At 37.9% G+C, this 15,930-nt stretch overlaps 1 protein-coding gene across 26 annotated transcripts in view; it reads right to left on the bottom strand.

Annotated features, from left to right (window-relative positions):
• Nucleotides 1–15,930, bottom strand: part of KDM4C (lysine demethylase 4C) — a 275,507-nt gene that overhangs the window by 240,956 nt on the left and 18,621 nt on the right. For 24 of the 26 annotated variants that reach the window (XR_012627265.1, XR_012627266.1, XR_012627267.1 and 21 more), the window contains 2 exons: nt 14,398–14,512; nt 2,522–2,715 (listed from right to left, as the gene is read on the bottom strand). Coding sequence is in view for 19 of the 26 variants with exons in the window: in XM_074857256.1 (XP_074713357.1) it covers nt 2,522–2,715; nt 14,398–14,512 (309 nt within the window). In the remaining 7 variants the exon portion in view is untranslated. Of the gene's footprint in view, nt 1–2,521; nt 2,716–7,872; nt 13,150–14,346; nt 14,513–15,930 lie in introns of those variants that run through there. The other 2 variants (XM_074857263.1, XM_074857276.1) reach the window with 2 other exon arrangements.

Below are 15,930 nucleotides of genomic sequence, written 5' to 3'. Positions count from 1 at the left end.
GGAAAAAAAAAAAAAAAAAACAAAAAAAACACAACCCAATTTGATTTGTCCACAGCACAGATAAGGTAAAGCAGATCGTGAAGTTAAACTTAAAAAAGATGTTTTTGTTTTGACCTGCAATGCATTTAAAATTATTAATAAATTTAATAACCTTAACATTTTAAGAAAATGAAAATAAATTTAAAGCTATGAATAAACATAATAAAATCAAAGTCATCAAGCTTTCAAAGTAAAATGTATTAAAGAACACAAAAAACTATACAGTTAAAACAGAACTCTACTAGAACAATCAATAATAGTATAAAATTTTAGTTAGATTTCTTAAATTTTATAGTGATCTTTCTACCTACGCCTCAGGAAGTAATCACACTAATCTGTGCCATATCAATAACATTGTTCTAGACATCAGAGCCAAAGAAGTTACATTTTGTACTACAGAATCATTACTATTGTAGCTCTGCTGAAACTACAAAGCTGAAATATGAAGCAGTCTGTTCCTTCCATTACTGAAAACATCAAAACCCACAGATCAGAAGACAAGGTAGTTCAGGAGATTCGTTGTTACTTTTTAAAAACTTCCTTCTCTAATTTATACACTGCAGAGATAGAAAACAAAGACTTTTTTCCTAAGAAACTGTGAAGTAAAATGAGGTACCATCTTCAAGATTTCTTTCCCCTCAGAAAAAAATGCAATGGAAAAGTTGCAGTAAAAATTCTGCCTGATAGCAAGTAATTTTAATAAGAGTCTATTCCCCTTTCCAGCAAATCTTTCCTCACCATCTGCCCCTCTCTTCTCCCCTCATATTGTTCTCTTTCAGAGCTTCTATGTTTTCTTAGTTCCTTTTTCTCCTTCAAATTATCTCCTCTCTTTAGCACTTTTTTGCAAGCAAAAAAAAAAAAATCTATAAAGCTAACATATGTATTACATAAATATACACATACATAAACACACAAATAGCCATAATCCTGATTTTGCAAATGGTTAATCAGACACACTCTTCCCCTGTGTTTCATATAAGGCAGTAATGGAGGAATCAGTATACATAACATAAAACTATAAACTTCTTTGAGTACCTCTTGGAAGTAAAACAACACAGAGTGTAAGAAGAAATGAAAAATAATCTATGCCTAAACCCTGGAGAAAGCTTCACATTCCATAAAGACTGACATAGCAGACACATTTAGCTACTGCCTACAAGTTCTCATTGTAGGTCTCAGGTGGAAATGGTTGTTTACTCACAATTCAGAGAAAACACATTGCCTATCATGGTTCTTAATAAACTATTTTCAGTTCTCCGTAAGACCAATGCAGTTGTCTTGAAATACATGTATAACCCGTAAAACTAAAAACATGTCTTACTACTGTACATGCCAGTATTTCACTAAGGAAGCACTTGTCAACTCAGTTTAAATTTTTTAAGAGCAGCCAAGATCTTTACTATCTGTATGCTAAGAGTGAACTCATCCTCCACTTTTTTTAAGAAAACATTATACTAATATCACATTAACACAAGATATATTTTACTGATACAGGGACAGTATTAGCATAAAGTATGCCGCATTCCTCCAGTAAAAGCACATGGGTAACAAACAAATCTTTAACTGTCTTTCATTCAACCATTTTTTAGCACTGCATTTCTTAACAATATGGGTCAATGTGGTCCCGAAAGTTGTATCCATCACTATTTCTTCAAAACATGAAGAGGTCAGTGTTTAATGATTTTGTTCATTTGGAAGTGTAAACATGTACACTAGAAAAGCATTTATCGTATCACCATATCAACTGGACTGGAGTACCTCTCCTATGTGTAGAGACTGAGAGAGTTAGGGTGGGTCAGCCTGGAGAAGAGAAGGCTCCAGGGAGACCTTACCGTGGCCTTCCAGTACCTAAAGGAGGCCTACAGGAAGGATGGGGAGGAACTCTTTATCAGGGAGTGTAGGGATAGGATTAGGGGTAATGCTTTTAAACTGAAAAGAGGGTATGTTTAGATTAGATATAAGCAAGGAATTCTTTCCTGCGAGGGTGGTGAGGCACTGGAACAGGTTGCCCAGAAAAGTTGTGGATGTCCCCTCCCTGGCAGTGTTCAAGACCAGGTTGGATGGGGCTTTGAGCAACCTGGGCTAGTGGAAGGAGTCCCTGCCCATGGCAGTGGGGTTGGGACTAGATGATCTTTAAGGTCCCTTCCAACCCAAACCAGTCTATGATTTCAAAGGTGCCTTACAGAAAGTCTCTCAAATAGACTCGGGGTTCCCAAATCATTAAACTTCTCATATTGAATCATTACAGTCTTTTTCTGTTGGACTCAAATAAGCCTTATGTACTTATTACTGTTTCCTTTAAAATAAAAAGATGCATTACCGTGATGTTTTACATCACAAGTCTCACATATTTCATAGCATTCTCAGCCTTACTATCTTAGCTTTTCAGTAAAGCTTACCACTATGAAGCAATTGTACCCCATCTGGTTTAGTCAGCTGAAACAGACGAATGAAAACATATTTCATAAAAATTTAAACTTGCCATGACTTCGGCTCCCCAAAATGGAGATAATTAATACTGTAGAGATCCATGTCTTCAGTGTGCCATGGAAATGTTGTTTTCCACATGCCAAAATATAGATATGGCGTATTTACACCCTCAATAGAAATTCCACACTCTTCTTCTACAACGTCCAATATTGTATTAAGATGGGCAATATTCCATTCCTCAATACCCTGAAAAAGATGTATAATAAACGTATTATATAAAGTAATGCAATTTTAGATAACTCAGTCAAAAGACATACACTTGATCTAGTCCTTCAAAAGGCTGTATATTAACACAAATTTGTAAACACTTTAGAAGACAAGTTGAAGTTACCCGAAGAAAAATTCTCTTTACCTTAGTAAGATTTACATCAGGTTCTAAGTCGGAGATGTTCAGAGCAGAGAACATAAATTCATACCTACTTAACACATCAAATCTAACATGGATTGAAACACCATACGCAATAGAAATAACAGCTACAGACAAAATTCTTTGATGAGTTGATAGCTGGAAGATGCTAAGTTTCACCGGGCCTATCTATGCTTTTTAATTACTCACAAAGTAATATAAGTAGTATGAAAAATTATTTGAAAATTTAATTTACATGTGTAAATCTACCATTTCTCTGAAAAGAATAAAAACTAAAACCATTATATTTCTAACGACAGAAATGGTTAAGAAAGACGTATTTCTAACCATAATGATGTACTGCATAGAAATATACCACAGAAGAAATCCACTGATTTTGTGTGATTTCAGCTGGTTCCTTACTTTATTGCCTATAAAATTCGTATATTAAAAGCCACTCAGAAAGCCATGCATATAGTTTTTCTGGTATTTCAAATTCATGCACAAAATGCAATTCTAATTTCAGGTAATACAGCATGTAAGAGTCGGTATAACCAAGATCAAAGCTACAAAACTGACTAGAGATTAGACTTCATTATAACAATAATTATTAGCACCCTCCAGGGAAGACATTAGCTGGTGCTCAAGCAGTCAGAAAAACAAGAAATATAATCAAACTATTACAAATTCAATTCAGGCAAGTTTATTGGGATGACAGACCCTTAACCATGACCTGCTTTGCACCCCCTATCACTGAACTCTGTGCAGTTCTGATAATCTTACTCAAATTCGGGAAATGAATTGATGGCAGACTGCAGTCCTGATGCAGCTGATTAAGACTAAGAAACATGGTGACATTCAATAGTTGGGCAGGTGATAAAGTAAGAATACAGGTTAAAGCAAGAAGTAATGAATATTTAATACTGTCAGTTTTTATTTCTTTCTTTGTTGAGATTTTATGTGAAGCATGTTACATATGCAGCAACTAGAACTGATACACAAGATGGTAACTTCTATATGAATTTCAACCTCCTCATCGAACAAGCCCTTCTGATAGCCTGCTATGACTATTTCGCTCAAACTATCTTTAAGTTATCTGGGACTTCTATAAAGGAGTAAAATATTTTTACAGAATGAGTTCGTTCCAGACAGCAATTTTTGTTCTCTTTTTTTTTTTTTTTGAATGGAAGCTTTGGCTTTGATGCGTTTGTGTGACATAAAGGCACTTGCAAATTAATATGGGGACCATTATCCCAGAAACATCAATATGAACTCAAATAATAGATGCTGGTAAAATCTGCACCTTTCAAATCCAAGCATCATAATCATCAGCAAGGTAGTAGAGCTGTAAAATACAAAATTTGTTTTAAGAAGCAATTTTAACTAATTGTTACTCAAATTAATTTATAGATTTTATTTTTTTAAACCACATAAAATTTATCTTTGTTCACAAATTGTGTAATCAATTTGGAGAAACAAGTTAATACAACAAAATAAGAGCAATGACTCAATCATATAGGCACAGAGATACATACAGTGTTGGAAGACAACAGTATACACACCAGATAAAAATCAACTGTTAATCTAGACAGTATACTCTTTCTGACAGTGGCCAAAAGCAGACAAGAAACAGTGAAAGCACAGCGGTACTTCCCCAGAATACCCTTCCAGTCTGCAGCAATTTGCAGATCGAAGGTTTCTCCAGACCGAGGTGTTATCCTTCTACTTAACAGTACTCCAGTGTACTTTTTACCAATTTATTCATCCAGTCACCTTCTTTAAACCACATAAGCCTTGAGCAACCATAACATTCTGAAGTCCTACTCTTCTCTTACTAAGAATTAAGTGATAGTTAAGAGAATTTTTTTTTTTTTTTAACATCACATCTCATCTTTTCACCTTCTGTTAAGTCACAACTAGTCACCAAACAAACTGGTAGTGGTTTGACCCTAATACAAAAGCAAATTCTCCCACAGAGAACAATCGTAGGAGAAAAAGCTTGCTTCAAAATACCAAACATACCGAATACAGAATCCACAACCTCTGCATTAAAGATGTATGAGTTATTTCCATTTCCTAAAAACTATTTTGGACAAGTAGTCTTAGCTCAAAAGGGAATGTCCACAGTTCAGGAAACTGGCTGAAATGCTAAAATCACCCTGATTCAATGAATGTAGAAAGAGTTAAAATGAACTTAAAAAAAATAATAAATCAGTTCTATATTTATGCCTAGATTTTTACAAGTAATTATTACAAATTATGATTAAAGCTGTTACTTTCCCTCACAGATATATCTTTTCTAATATTAAAAAACATTAAGTAAAATGCTTATATGAATTTTTAAGTAAAACACCAATTCTAACTTTTCTAATAGTTACATAACTGTGTTTAAAATTTAAAATTATAATGCACACTAAAAAGATCACAGGAGCTGTAAGAGAACAGTTTAACAGATCAATACTTCTCAAAACCAAAGAACACCAGTACACATATTACTTGACCATGAGGTGCAGCTGGAAGTTTCTTACCAATACAAAAGCCCACTTAGACATTATAATCTATTCAATGTTAGGAAAATATCAAATATTTATTCTGCTTAGAATATAACAATAATACCAGAATATTATAATAATTTCAAGGGAATGTGTACAGAAAGTATTTCTAAATTTATCCACATTTTTGATGGCAAATACTTTAAAAGAATACCTGTCATCTCTGACAACTCTACCACACAATCCAACATCAGGAAAAAAGCTGAAATAACATATTTTTCTTTCTTTACTATAACATGGAAATACAGGCTTGAAACATTTTACCATCTATAGTCATTGCTACGCACATTAAACTTAGCTTGTATTTGTTCAGAGAAATATTGTAGATGCTTCAAACTTACTGTAAATTATTATCAAGAGTTTTTATGACTTTTAACAGCCTTTGAACCAGCTTTTAATGCAATGTGGAGATACAATGGGACACTTCACAAGCAACTCTCAAGTATCTGAACACTTGCACAGTTTAGAGCCTGACCCATTCTTTTCTCAAAGACACAAAGACAAATGTAGCTTTCAGTATACTGGTAAAAAGTGAAGCTCAAGATTGTAAGCAGTGACTTCTTTGCAGATAAAAATAAAATAGGCTCCAAATGATATTTTTTTTTTCATTTCCTTTTTCTAAAGTATTTACAATAGTGACACGATACTATGCTTTGCACTTTACTTAAATCAGCCAACAGTGTGATGTATTCTATTTTATGAACATTATTTCTGTATGTATACATTAATACACACAATCTTTTTTCAGTGTTTAATTTTTCCTGTGATTATCTCATGGATTTATTTCAGTATTAACCTGGCAAACAAGACATCTTAAAAAGCCCCTATGACTGACTGTAAGAGCTCAAATAGTAAAGAGTAAAAAACTAATTAAGAGACAGAGTGAAAAGGAGTAGCAGAAACATACAGAAAAATTTGCGCTTGGTCACCCCCACTCCTCTCTTCACACACCCACTCACTCACACCAATGAATATAATAAAAAACCTGCCAGGTTTTTATTGCATCTTCAAAGTGCATAAAACACAGACAGAAAAACGCTATGAACAGAATCCCTGCACCATAAACACAGATTAGGAAATACAATCTTCCTCACTTGATCTGTTTTTTCTTCTCAGTATCTTTTTGGATATAACCATTGTTCTGCAGAACGCTTTTGAGGAGTGGGAAAAAAACAGAAGCAAATAGATTCTGTTTGGAAATGCACACTAGAACCAAACACATGAGTGAAGGAAGGCTCACATTGACCTCAACTATGAGGAGATCATAGAGAAAGGACATCTCACATAGAACCACAGAATTATTATCTAGGTTGGAAAAGACCTTGAAGATTGAGTCCAACCACTAACCTGACACTGCCAAGGCCAACACTAAACCATGTCTCTAAGCACCACATCCACACAACTTTCTAGTACCTTCAAGGATGGTGACTCAACTAATACCCTGAGCAGCTTGTTCCAATGCTGACAACCCTTTTCATAAAGAAATTTTTCCTAATATCCAGTCTAAACATCCTCTGGTACAACCTGAGGCCATTTTCTCTTGTCCTATTGCTTGTTACTTGGGAGGAGAGACCGACATCCACCTCACTACAACCTCCTTTCAGGTAGTTGTAGAGAGCAATAAGGTCTCCCCTCAGCCTCCTCTTCTCCAGACTAAACAACCCCAGTTCCCTCAGCCGCTCCTCATAAGACCTGTGCTCCAGACCCTGCACCAGCTTCGTTGCCCTTCTTTGCACACACTCTAGCACCTCAATGTCTTTCTTGTAGTGAGGGACCCAAAACTGAACACAGTAGTCGAGGTGCGGCCTCACCAGTGCCAAGTACAGGGGGACGATCCCTTCCCTAGCCCTGCTGGCCACACTATTTCTGATACAAGCCAGGATGTTATTGGCCTTCTTTGGCCACCTGGGCACACTGCTAGCTCATATACAGCCAGCTATCGACCAACACCACCAGGTCCTTTTCCACTGGGCAGTGTCCCAGCCATTCTTCCCCAGGCCTGTAGCTTTGTGTGGGGTTGTTGTGATCCACGTGCAGGACCCAGCACTGAATCTTGCTGAACCTCATACAACTGGCCTTAGCCCATTGATTAAGGCTGTTCAGATCCTTCTGTAGAGCCTTCCTACCCTCAAGCACATCAACACTCCAGCCCAACTTGGTGCCATCTGCAAACTCACTAAGGGTGCACTTGATCCCCTCATCCAGATCACTGATAAAGATGGCTGGATGCCAGATATCCACCAAAGCTGCTCTATTACTCCCCTCCTCAGCTGGACAGGGTAGAGAAAATATAACAAAAAGCTTGTGGGTCAAGATAAGGACAGGGAGATCACTCAGCACTTACCGTCACAGGCAAAACAGATTTGACTTGGGAAAAATTAATTTATTACCAATTAAATCGGAGTAGGATAATGAGAAATAAAATCAAATCTTAAAACAGCTTACCACCACCACTCTCTTTTTCCCGGGTTCAACTTTACTTCCAGATTCTCCACCTCCTCCCCACCAGCAGCACAGGGTGATGGGGAATAGGAGTTACTGTCAGTTCATCACATAACTGTCTCTGCCGCTCCTTCCTCCTCAGGGGGAGGACTCCTCATACTCTTTCCCTGCTCCAGCGTGGGTTCCCTCCCACAGGGTGCACTCCTTCAGGAACAGCATGGGTCCGCCACAGGGTCACAAGTCCTGCCAGAAAACCTGCTCCAGGGTGGGCTCTTCTCTCCATGGGGTCACAGGTCCTGTCAGGAGCCTGCTCCAGCACAGACTTCCCACAGGGTCACAGTCTCCGTTGGGCACATCTACCTGCTCCAGCATGGGGTCCTCCACAGGTTGCAGGTGGGCATCTGCTCCACCATGGACCTCCATGGGCTGCAGGGTGACAGCCTGCCTCACCATTGTCTTCACCATGGGCTGCAGGGGAATTTCTGCTCCAGCACCTGGAGCACCTCCGCCCCCTCCTTCTTCACTGACCTTGGTATCTCAAGAGATCTTTCCCTCATATATTCTCACTCCTCTCTCTGGCTGCTGTTGCTGTTGTACAGCAGGTTTTTTTCCCCTTCTTAAATACACTATCACAGCGGCACTACCACTGTCACTGATTGGCTTGGTCTTGGCCAGCAGTGGATCCATCTTCAAGCCAGATGGCATTGGCTCCATCAGACACAGAGGAAGCTTCTAACAGCTTCTCACAGAAGCCACCCCTGTAGCCCCCCAGCTACCAAAACCTTGCCATGTGAACTCAATACAATAAAGGATGGCACATATTTATATTTATGGTAGTTTGCAAAAGACAGTCTGTAGGGCTATCTCAGCAAGGATGGAGAAATCCACAATCCCTCTGGGCCACCTGTGCCAGGGCGCAATCATCCTTACAGTGAAAAGTTTCTTGATGTTCAGGAGAAACCTCCTATGTTTCAGTTTGTGCCTATTGCCTCTAGTCCTGTCACTGGGCACTGCTGATAAAAGCATGGCTCCATCTTTTTTGCACCTGCCCTACAGGTATTCATATACATTGATAAAGTCCCCCTGAACCTTCTCTTCCCTAGGCTGAATTGTCACAGCTCTCTCAGTCTTCCCTCATATGAGAGGTGCTCCAGTGTCTTCAACATCCCTTTGCCGGGCTCTCTCCAATAGCTCTGTATTTCTGGGGAGAGATGGGGAGCCCAGAACTGAGCACACCACTTCAGGTGTGGTCTCAGCAGTGCTGAATAAAAGGGAAGGATCACCTCCTTCAACTTCCTGGCAGAATTCCTCCTAAAGCAGCTCAGGATACTATTAGCCAGCTTTGCTGCATTGGCACACTCTTGGTTCATGTTCAGCTTGGTTTCCCCTAGGGACCCCAAACAACTTTTCTGGAAAGCAGCTTTCCAGCCTTCAGCACCCAGCAGGTACCCCATATACCTGGGGTTTTTCCTCACCAGGTGTCATGCTTTGCACTTCCCCTTGTTGAGCTTCATGAAGTTCTTGTCAGCCTGTTTCTCCAGCCTGTCAAGGGCCCTCTGGGTGGCAGCATGACCTGCTGGCATATCAGTCAATCCTCCCAGCTTTGTATTGTCTGAAAACTCTGCCCCATCATCCAAATCATTAATGAAGATGTTAAACAGGACTGGACCCAGTATTAATCCTAGGAACACACTTAGAGAAGTCCTTCTTGTTGCCTTCAACATCTCTCAGATTCAATTCCAAGTAGGCTTTCACATTCCTAATTGCATTTCTGCATACTGGGACGGTGTCTCTGTATTTCTCCCAGGTTACACATCCTTGCTTCTATCTCCTGGGTATTTCCTGTTAATGTTTGTTTTGACAGAAGCTCCTTGCTCATCTATGCAGACCCCAGACCTCCTGCTCATTAGGATGGACCACTCTTGAGCTTAGAGTTGGTGAATACCAACCAGCTTTCTTGGGCCCTTCTTCCCTCCAGGGCCTTATCCCACAGGACTCTTTCAAGCAGATCACTGAAGAGGCCAAAGTCTGCTCTCCTGAAAGCCAGGGTTATGGTTCTGCTTTCTGTCTTGACACCTCCTCTTAAGATCCTGAACCCCACCATCTCATGGTCACTACAGTCAAGGCCACCTTCAACCTTCACATCTGCAACAAGTCCTTCCTTACTTGTGAGTACAAGGTTCTGCAGGCAACTTTGGTCAGGAAGTTGTCACTGATGCTCTTCAGGGACTCTTGGATTGCTTATACCTGCTGCTCTCCTGCAGCCCTAGGTTAAGCTACAACTCAGATGCCATCCCTAATTCATTTCATGGTCAAATCCAACTCTACATATAATGTCAAGGTGCTGCTTTAAAATCAAGTTAGCTGCCCTGTCAAGGGATACAGAAGGAAATGTGAGTACAACTGTTGCTAGAGTTTATATTACATTAGAGATGTATTATTTATTTAGCAAAAATAACCACTAGCCTACAAGCCCCACTGAACCAATCACTCTTGTATTACTAATGAAATATGCTCCCCACAGCTTAGACATGGGAAAAGGTAGGCATTAAGAGTTGTCTTATCAGGAGGAATAAAACTAAGAGAAGGAAAAAGGAAGTAAAGTGATACCTTCAAGACAGGAGCTGAAGAAGAGTGGTGAGAGGCAAGACAATATTTACACATGCTTCTTCCAAACCTTGGCTTTTCTCTACTGAATAACAGATGCCATTGACAGCACTTTAGTCAGATGTATTTTATGACTCATTATAAACATCTAATCAGTCACTTTTCTTTGTAACTTCTTCTGAAACCAGGAAGATTTCCCTAGTTGCTAGATTCCCTCCCAGTTGCTAGATCAGTCGACGTAAGGTTTTCATACATCTTCTCCATCTGGCCATACAAAAATGATTTTGAATTAATTAAAAACAAAAAACAAACAAAAGCCAACCAAAAAAAACCCAGGAAACAGAAGAAGTTAATTTGAGCTCCTTGTATCTCATACAACAAGTAAACAACTTAATTTGTGACCTCAGTGATTGGTGGTTTGATGTAAACAACAGTTGGGATTGGCATGGAAGGCCTAACAGTAGTTCACTAGAACACAGACTGTACAGAAGAAGCAGGTGAATCACACACTCTTCAATTTACTCACAGGTAACTTACCAGAGAAGTTAATAAAGTTATGGTATCAGAACAAAATAACTCTCTTCCTTCCCTGACAGGAAGAGTAACTTCTTGCAACTGTTTCAGAGGCTAGTCATTCACAGCCTAAGATGGCTCAAATTGGCATTACTTTCATGTTAACTCACAAAGAAGACAGCTCTCTTCACATAACGTAATAAAAAAATAATCACTTCTCAATTAAACTTCCTAAACAATCATAACTCTTAGGTGTTCATAATCAATTCATGAACCAGTTTAACAACTGCAGCTAGTGAGACTGGTGCTTTATTACTGACATTATAAACTCTTTCAGGAATATTAATTTTCCCTCAAGTCCAGATGACCTTATAGCACAAAAAGACAGAATCTTGGAATGTACATCTAATAATGTTTATAATCTTAACATAAATAATGATCCTTACAATCTGTACCTTAGTACAATGCTTTTTCTTGAGTCATCTACACTGTCATTCTCCTACAAAGCACTGTAATTAAATGTAACAGCAATTAAAATGCATACAGCACAGAATAGTATTTCAAGCAAACATTAAACTATCTTAAATTTATTTTTTATAAAGCTCTATACAGTGCACAGAACATTTGTCTCATAGGGTTATTTCCTTATTCAGAAAGATTTAATTTGTGTTCAAAACTGTCAAATAACCATAAATCCACAACAGATATTCTGGAATAATCCAAGTATCACAAGGGTAAACTTTGAATCATTGACAGTTGTTGTCAAATTTCAAAGCATGCATTTACAGCTTTGCTCCCTTTTTTTCTTTTGTTTTGCTGTTCCATATAACACAGGCTGTGTAACTTCACCCTGTCTTCCAAACCCCTCAGAATTTGTCATACTCTGATCTAAGAAAAGCAAACAATACTACAAAACCTATGATCTCTTTGGCACAATGCCAGCAAGGTGCTGGATTCCACAAATAACAGTATTGTTTCTTAAATAATCTAAATAGTAAAAATTAAGGCTTCATCATGCTTCAGATACAGATGTCTCAAAGTAAAACTGAACATAACCATGCAGAAAAGAAAATATAATTGCCAAACTTTTAAACTAAAGAATAGAGACTTGCAGCACTTTTGATGGCCCAAGTAGACGCAAACATGACACTTCTACTAAACTGCTGGTGTTTTTCTACCTGGAATTCTGCCAGATATTTATCTTTCTATATTAAACACAACAGCTATAACACTTTGTTTTCTATAAAATGCATTTAGTAAGAAGCATTTGAGTTTATTTATTGCAAACAGGCTGTTATGTCAAATTAATCCCACCATCCCCTTTCTGCTGTAAATTGCCCAAAATGTCAGCTACTTGTATTCCTCTCCTTTCCCCAATTAATGACAATCCTGAAGCAAACTGAATGAAGACATAAGAACAACCTCTAATTCTGAACAGAATCAAAAAGATCCTTTCTTAGCACTATCTTCAAGCATAAAACATGAAAAATATTAGTTGTGCAAGTACACCATCTACTGGTCAAAAATTAACTTCGGCAAAAATATTCTAAAAGAAAACACTTTGATCAGTGGCATCCATAGATTTCTCACCAACAGTTTGATACCACGTGTTTTTCCTTCTTTTCCTCTAAACCCCACTGGGCTGTACGCCATGATATGTATGTCATATTAATTGCTCAGTCTGTTCACACTCTTTCCTCAGTGTCTATCCCTTTCACTAACATTCCTTCTTTGTTACTTATTTTTAAATAATACCCATTTAATCATAGCCATTAAAGTTTTCTTATTCTACCTATTACTGTTTTCTTCCCCACTCCTTTATTTCCCACTCCCTGCAACTTCCAGTGCTTTCATTGTCTCCTCTTCATATGCACCTAACATCTGCATTAGGATTGCTGAATGCTGCTCTTCTCACTTAACGCTTTGCTTTTTTGACCTGCTTTTCTCAGCCTCCTAATCTAATGAGAGTGCAACTCCATGTAAAAGAAATGTCTGGCCTTCTCTTTGACAAGTCAGCACTTCAAAATTGGGTATTACTGCATTCTCTTTCCTTTGGAAATGTTGCTCATGCAACACTAACCTTAAGATACTGAAGACCAAAGAAAACACAATCAAAACCAAGTGTACATTTGTAAAAAGCTATGCCAGAAGGCATTAGCTGCCAGCATCAAAGGGGGGGGAAAAAAAAAAAAAATCAGAGAAGAAAAAGGGCAAAGGGGAAGCTTCTATTTCTTGAAACAAACACTGCTTTCCTGTGCCCAAAGAGCACCAGCCTTCTAGAATGTCTCTGCACCAAAACCCCCCAAATCAGAATCTTCAATTATTTTCTAAATCATTTTTATACAGCTATTTGGACGCACAATAGAATTTGGACTTGCTGCTTTCTCTAAACAATAGACCATTGGACATTTACAGCTATCTTTCAAAGATCACATAACCCAGCTCAAAAATTGAATTGCCTTAAAGCCACCTTGGCTGACCATATTTTATCTTTGGACAGTCTTCAAGTAATTTGTCTTCTGTGAAGAAATATGAAACATTAGCAGAGCCTCAGACCATCTGCCACAGGGAAATTCTACCTTTTTTTTTTTTTACTGATTGGAGAAGGCAGTTACATAGAACATGAAATAACTCAAGAATTCCACACATGGTAGATTTTTTTGGAGAACAGTTTGCCCTATATTTTTTAAATCCTCAGATCTTTTCTGAAATGCTAATATTTCTTCTGTTAGTCTCATTACTTAAACAGTCCTTTCAAAATCTAGTTCTTATAGCTACTTATATAGCCTAATTGGTATCAGTGGATATTCTGTAATTCTTTGGATAATGAGATCTGTGTTAAGAGTCCCTTTCTATCTGTGGAGATCTTGGCAAGCAACCAGCAAAATTCACTTCCTTGGGAAGTTTCTATTTTGTCTATTTTAATTCAGAGGTACAGAATAATTGTAAGAACATTTCCAGGTAAATGCAGGCATTCCAAGCATGTATAAAGTACAGCTATCAATTTTCCTCAGTGAAAGACAGAGAAATAAAGTATTTAATCTTTTAATTTTACAGTAAAAGTTATTTAAAATATCGCTAAATTTCCACAGAGGTACAAGACAGCATGCATATCGAAATGTTAATAAACACATAAATAGGAAGGAATCTCCAAGTTCTGGAGAGTTCAAAGTGAAGGAAGGGAAGAGTCTTATGATCAGGAAGAGTAGCAGTATCCTACTGTCTAAGAACAGAACTGTCTGACTCTTGCAGACGTAGAGTTAATTTCAACCTTTCTTAGAGTCTTTAAAGTGAGTAACACAAAGATTTCAAAAGACAGATTCTCAGTCACAAAGAAAGAATGTATCGTCTTAGTACCCTTTAAAAAGAGGGCTGGAAGAGATAAACTTCATAAAAAGCTAGGCATACTTCATCATAAATGCTCCCATTGATATCTGCTCCATAAATCGGTGCCACAAAAGTCAAGTTCTTCCAGTATTTACGCTCCAGATCTTCATAATCTATATATCTTGGAGTGCGGTATCTGCAGAGGAAGAAGTAGGCAAAGGTTCAGCACAGTCTTTCAACCACCACCTTTACAATGCACTATGCTTCTGATCCTGCAAACTGAAATCTAAGAGATCACTTTATTTCAATTCACTGAAATTGAGGAACTATTACTTGTCCTGAACTCTTAGATTCATGATTCACCATAGCATGTAACCTCCCACCTGACAGCTACAGTAACTGAAGTCATACACCTACCCATACAGTATTTTCTTCAGTTTCCAGGAGCTAAACAGCACATCTACTGACTGCCCTCAGGCTGAGACCCTCCCTTTTTTTTTCTCTTCCATAAAAAAAGACACACATGGAAAAGTGACTTAATTGACAATTATTTGGTATTATCCTGCCTCACTACCAGCTCTGCAAAGAGGCAGAGACAGGTCCTGAACAAGCCTGTCTCAGAACAACTCAAATGTTCTAATTCTGCCAAGTAGCAGCCCTGCCAGGCAAAAAACAGTACTTTCTTCTCTTCTTCTTTCCCCAGAAAAATCTTTTAAGAAACAGTGTAATGTTTCAAACAGTTGATACCAAAATTCTGCCACTCAGTGAAAAAAACTATTTAAGGGCATTTTAATTTTTCTTCCTTTAGTGCAGCACAGGGCAACATACTTATATATGTATAAATATACTTATGTATATACTTTTGGAAGGTCACTCAAACTTCATGTAAAATCTTGTGGAAACACAACACAAGCAAACTACCATTGAAAACATCCTTTGCCAGGCCTCTGTTCTCCCATATTTAGGTCATCAGAAAAGAAAACTTGCTCCCCTGCTACTGCAACTTTGAGAAGTAAAGCTTCACATTAGTACTGCCAACTTACTAGACTTGAACTACCGAAAAGAAAATCCAAACATATAAGAATTAAGTTTACATTTACATCATGCAATAACACAGAACAGAGACAAGTAAGTTAGCAAAAAACATCTTAACCAAAGCATTCTCAGCAAAAGAGTTGTTTCAATTATTTCTCATGATACGGCTCCAGAAATCGTAACTGTATTTCTGCTTGGCACTGAGTAATATGGATACATAAACTCAGTTACCATAACACAAGTATCTTGATTACAGGATGCAGGTATGCCCATATTTCTGAGAGGTCAAGGTGGAGAAGCACCTTGGTTCAATGGTGAATTGTGAATGCCTAAACAAATAAAAGATGCAGTGCATTAGACTGAACGCACAAAATCCTTTTAAAGGCAACTACGATTTAATTTAGATGTTCATGGCCCTTCTCTCTTTCTCAAAAGAAATGGATAACATCACAATATTCAAGAAAAGAGTCTCTAACAGAGAAGTCATCTTCGTTAATGAACAAAATTATTTTTATGAGAATACAGGGTCTCAGCTACTTAATAGTTTAAGAAATATAGACTGCATTAAGAATGTCATAG

The sequence above is a fragment of the Strix uralensis genome, chromosome Z, assembly GCF_047716275.1.
Source record: "Strix uralensis isolate ZFMK-TIS-50842 chromosome Z, bStrUra1, whole genome shotgun sequence".
Taxonomy (NCBI): Eukaryota; Metazoa; Chordata; class Aves; order Strigiformes; family Strigidae; genus Strix; species Strix uralensis.
The sequence above is the reverse complement of the archived record's forward strand: the minus strand, read 5'-3'. Positions and strand labels throughout refer to the sequence as shown.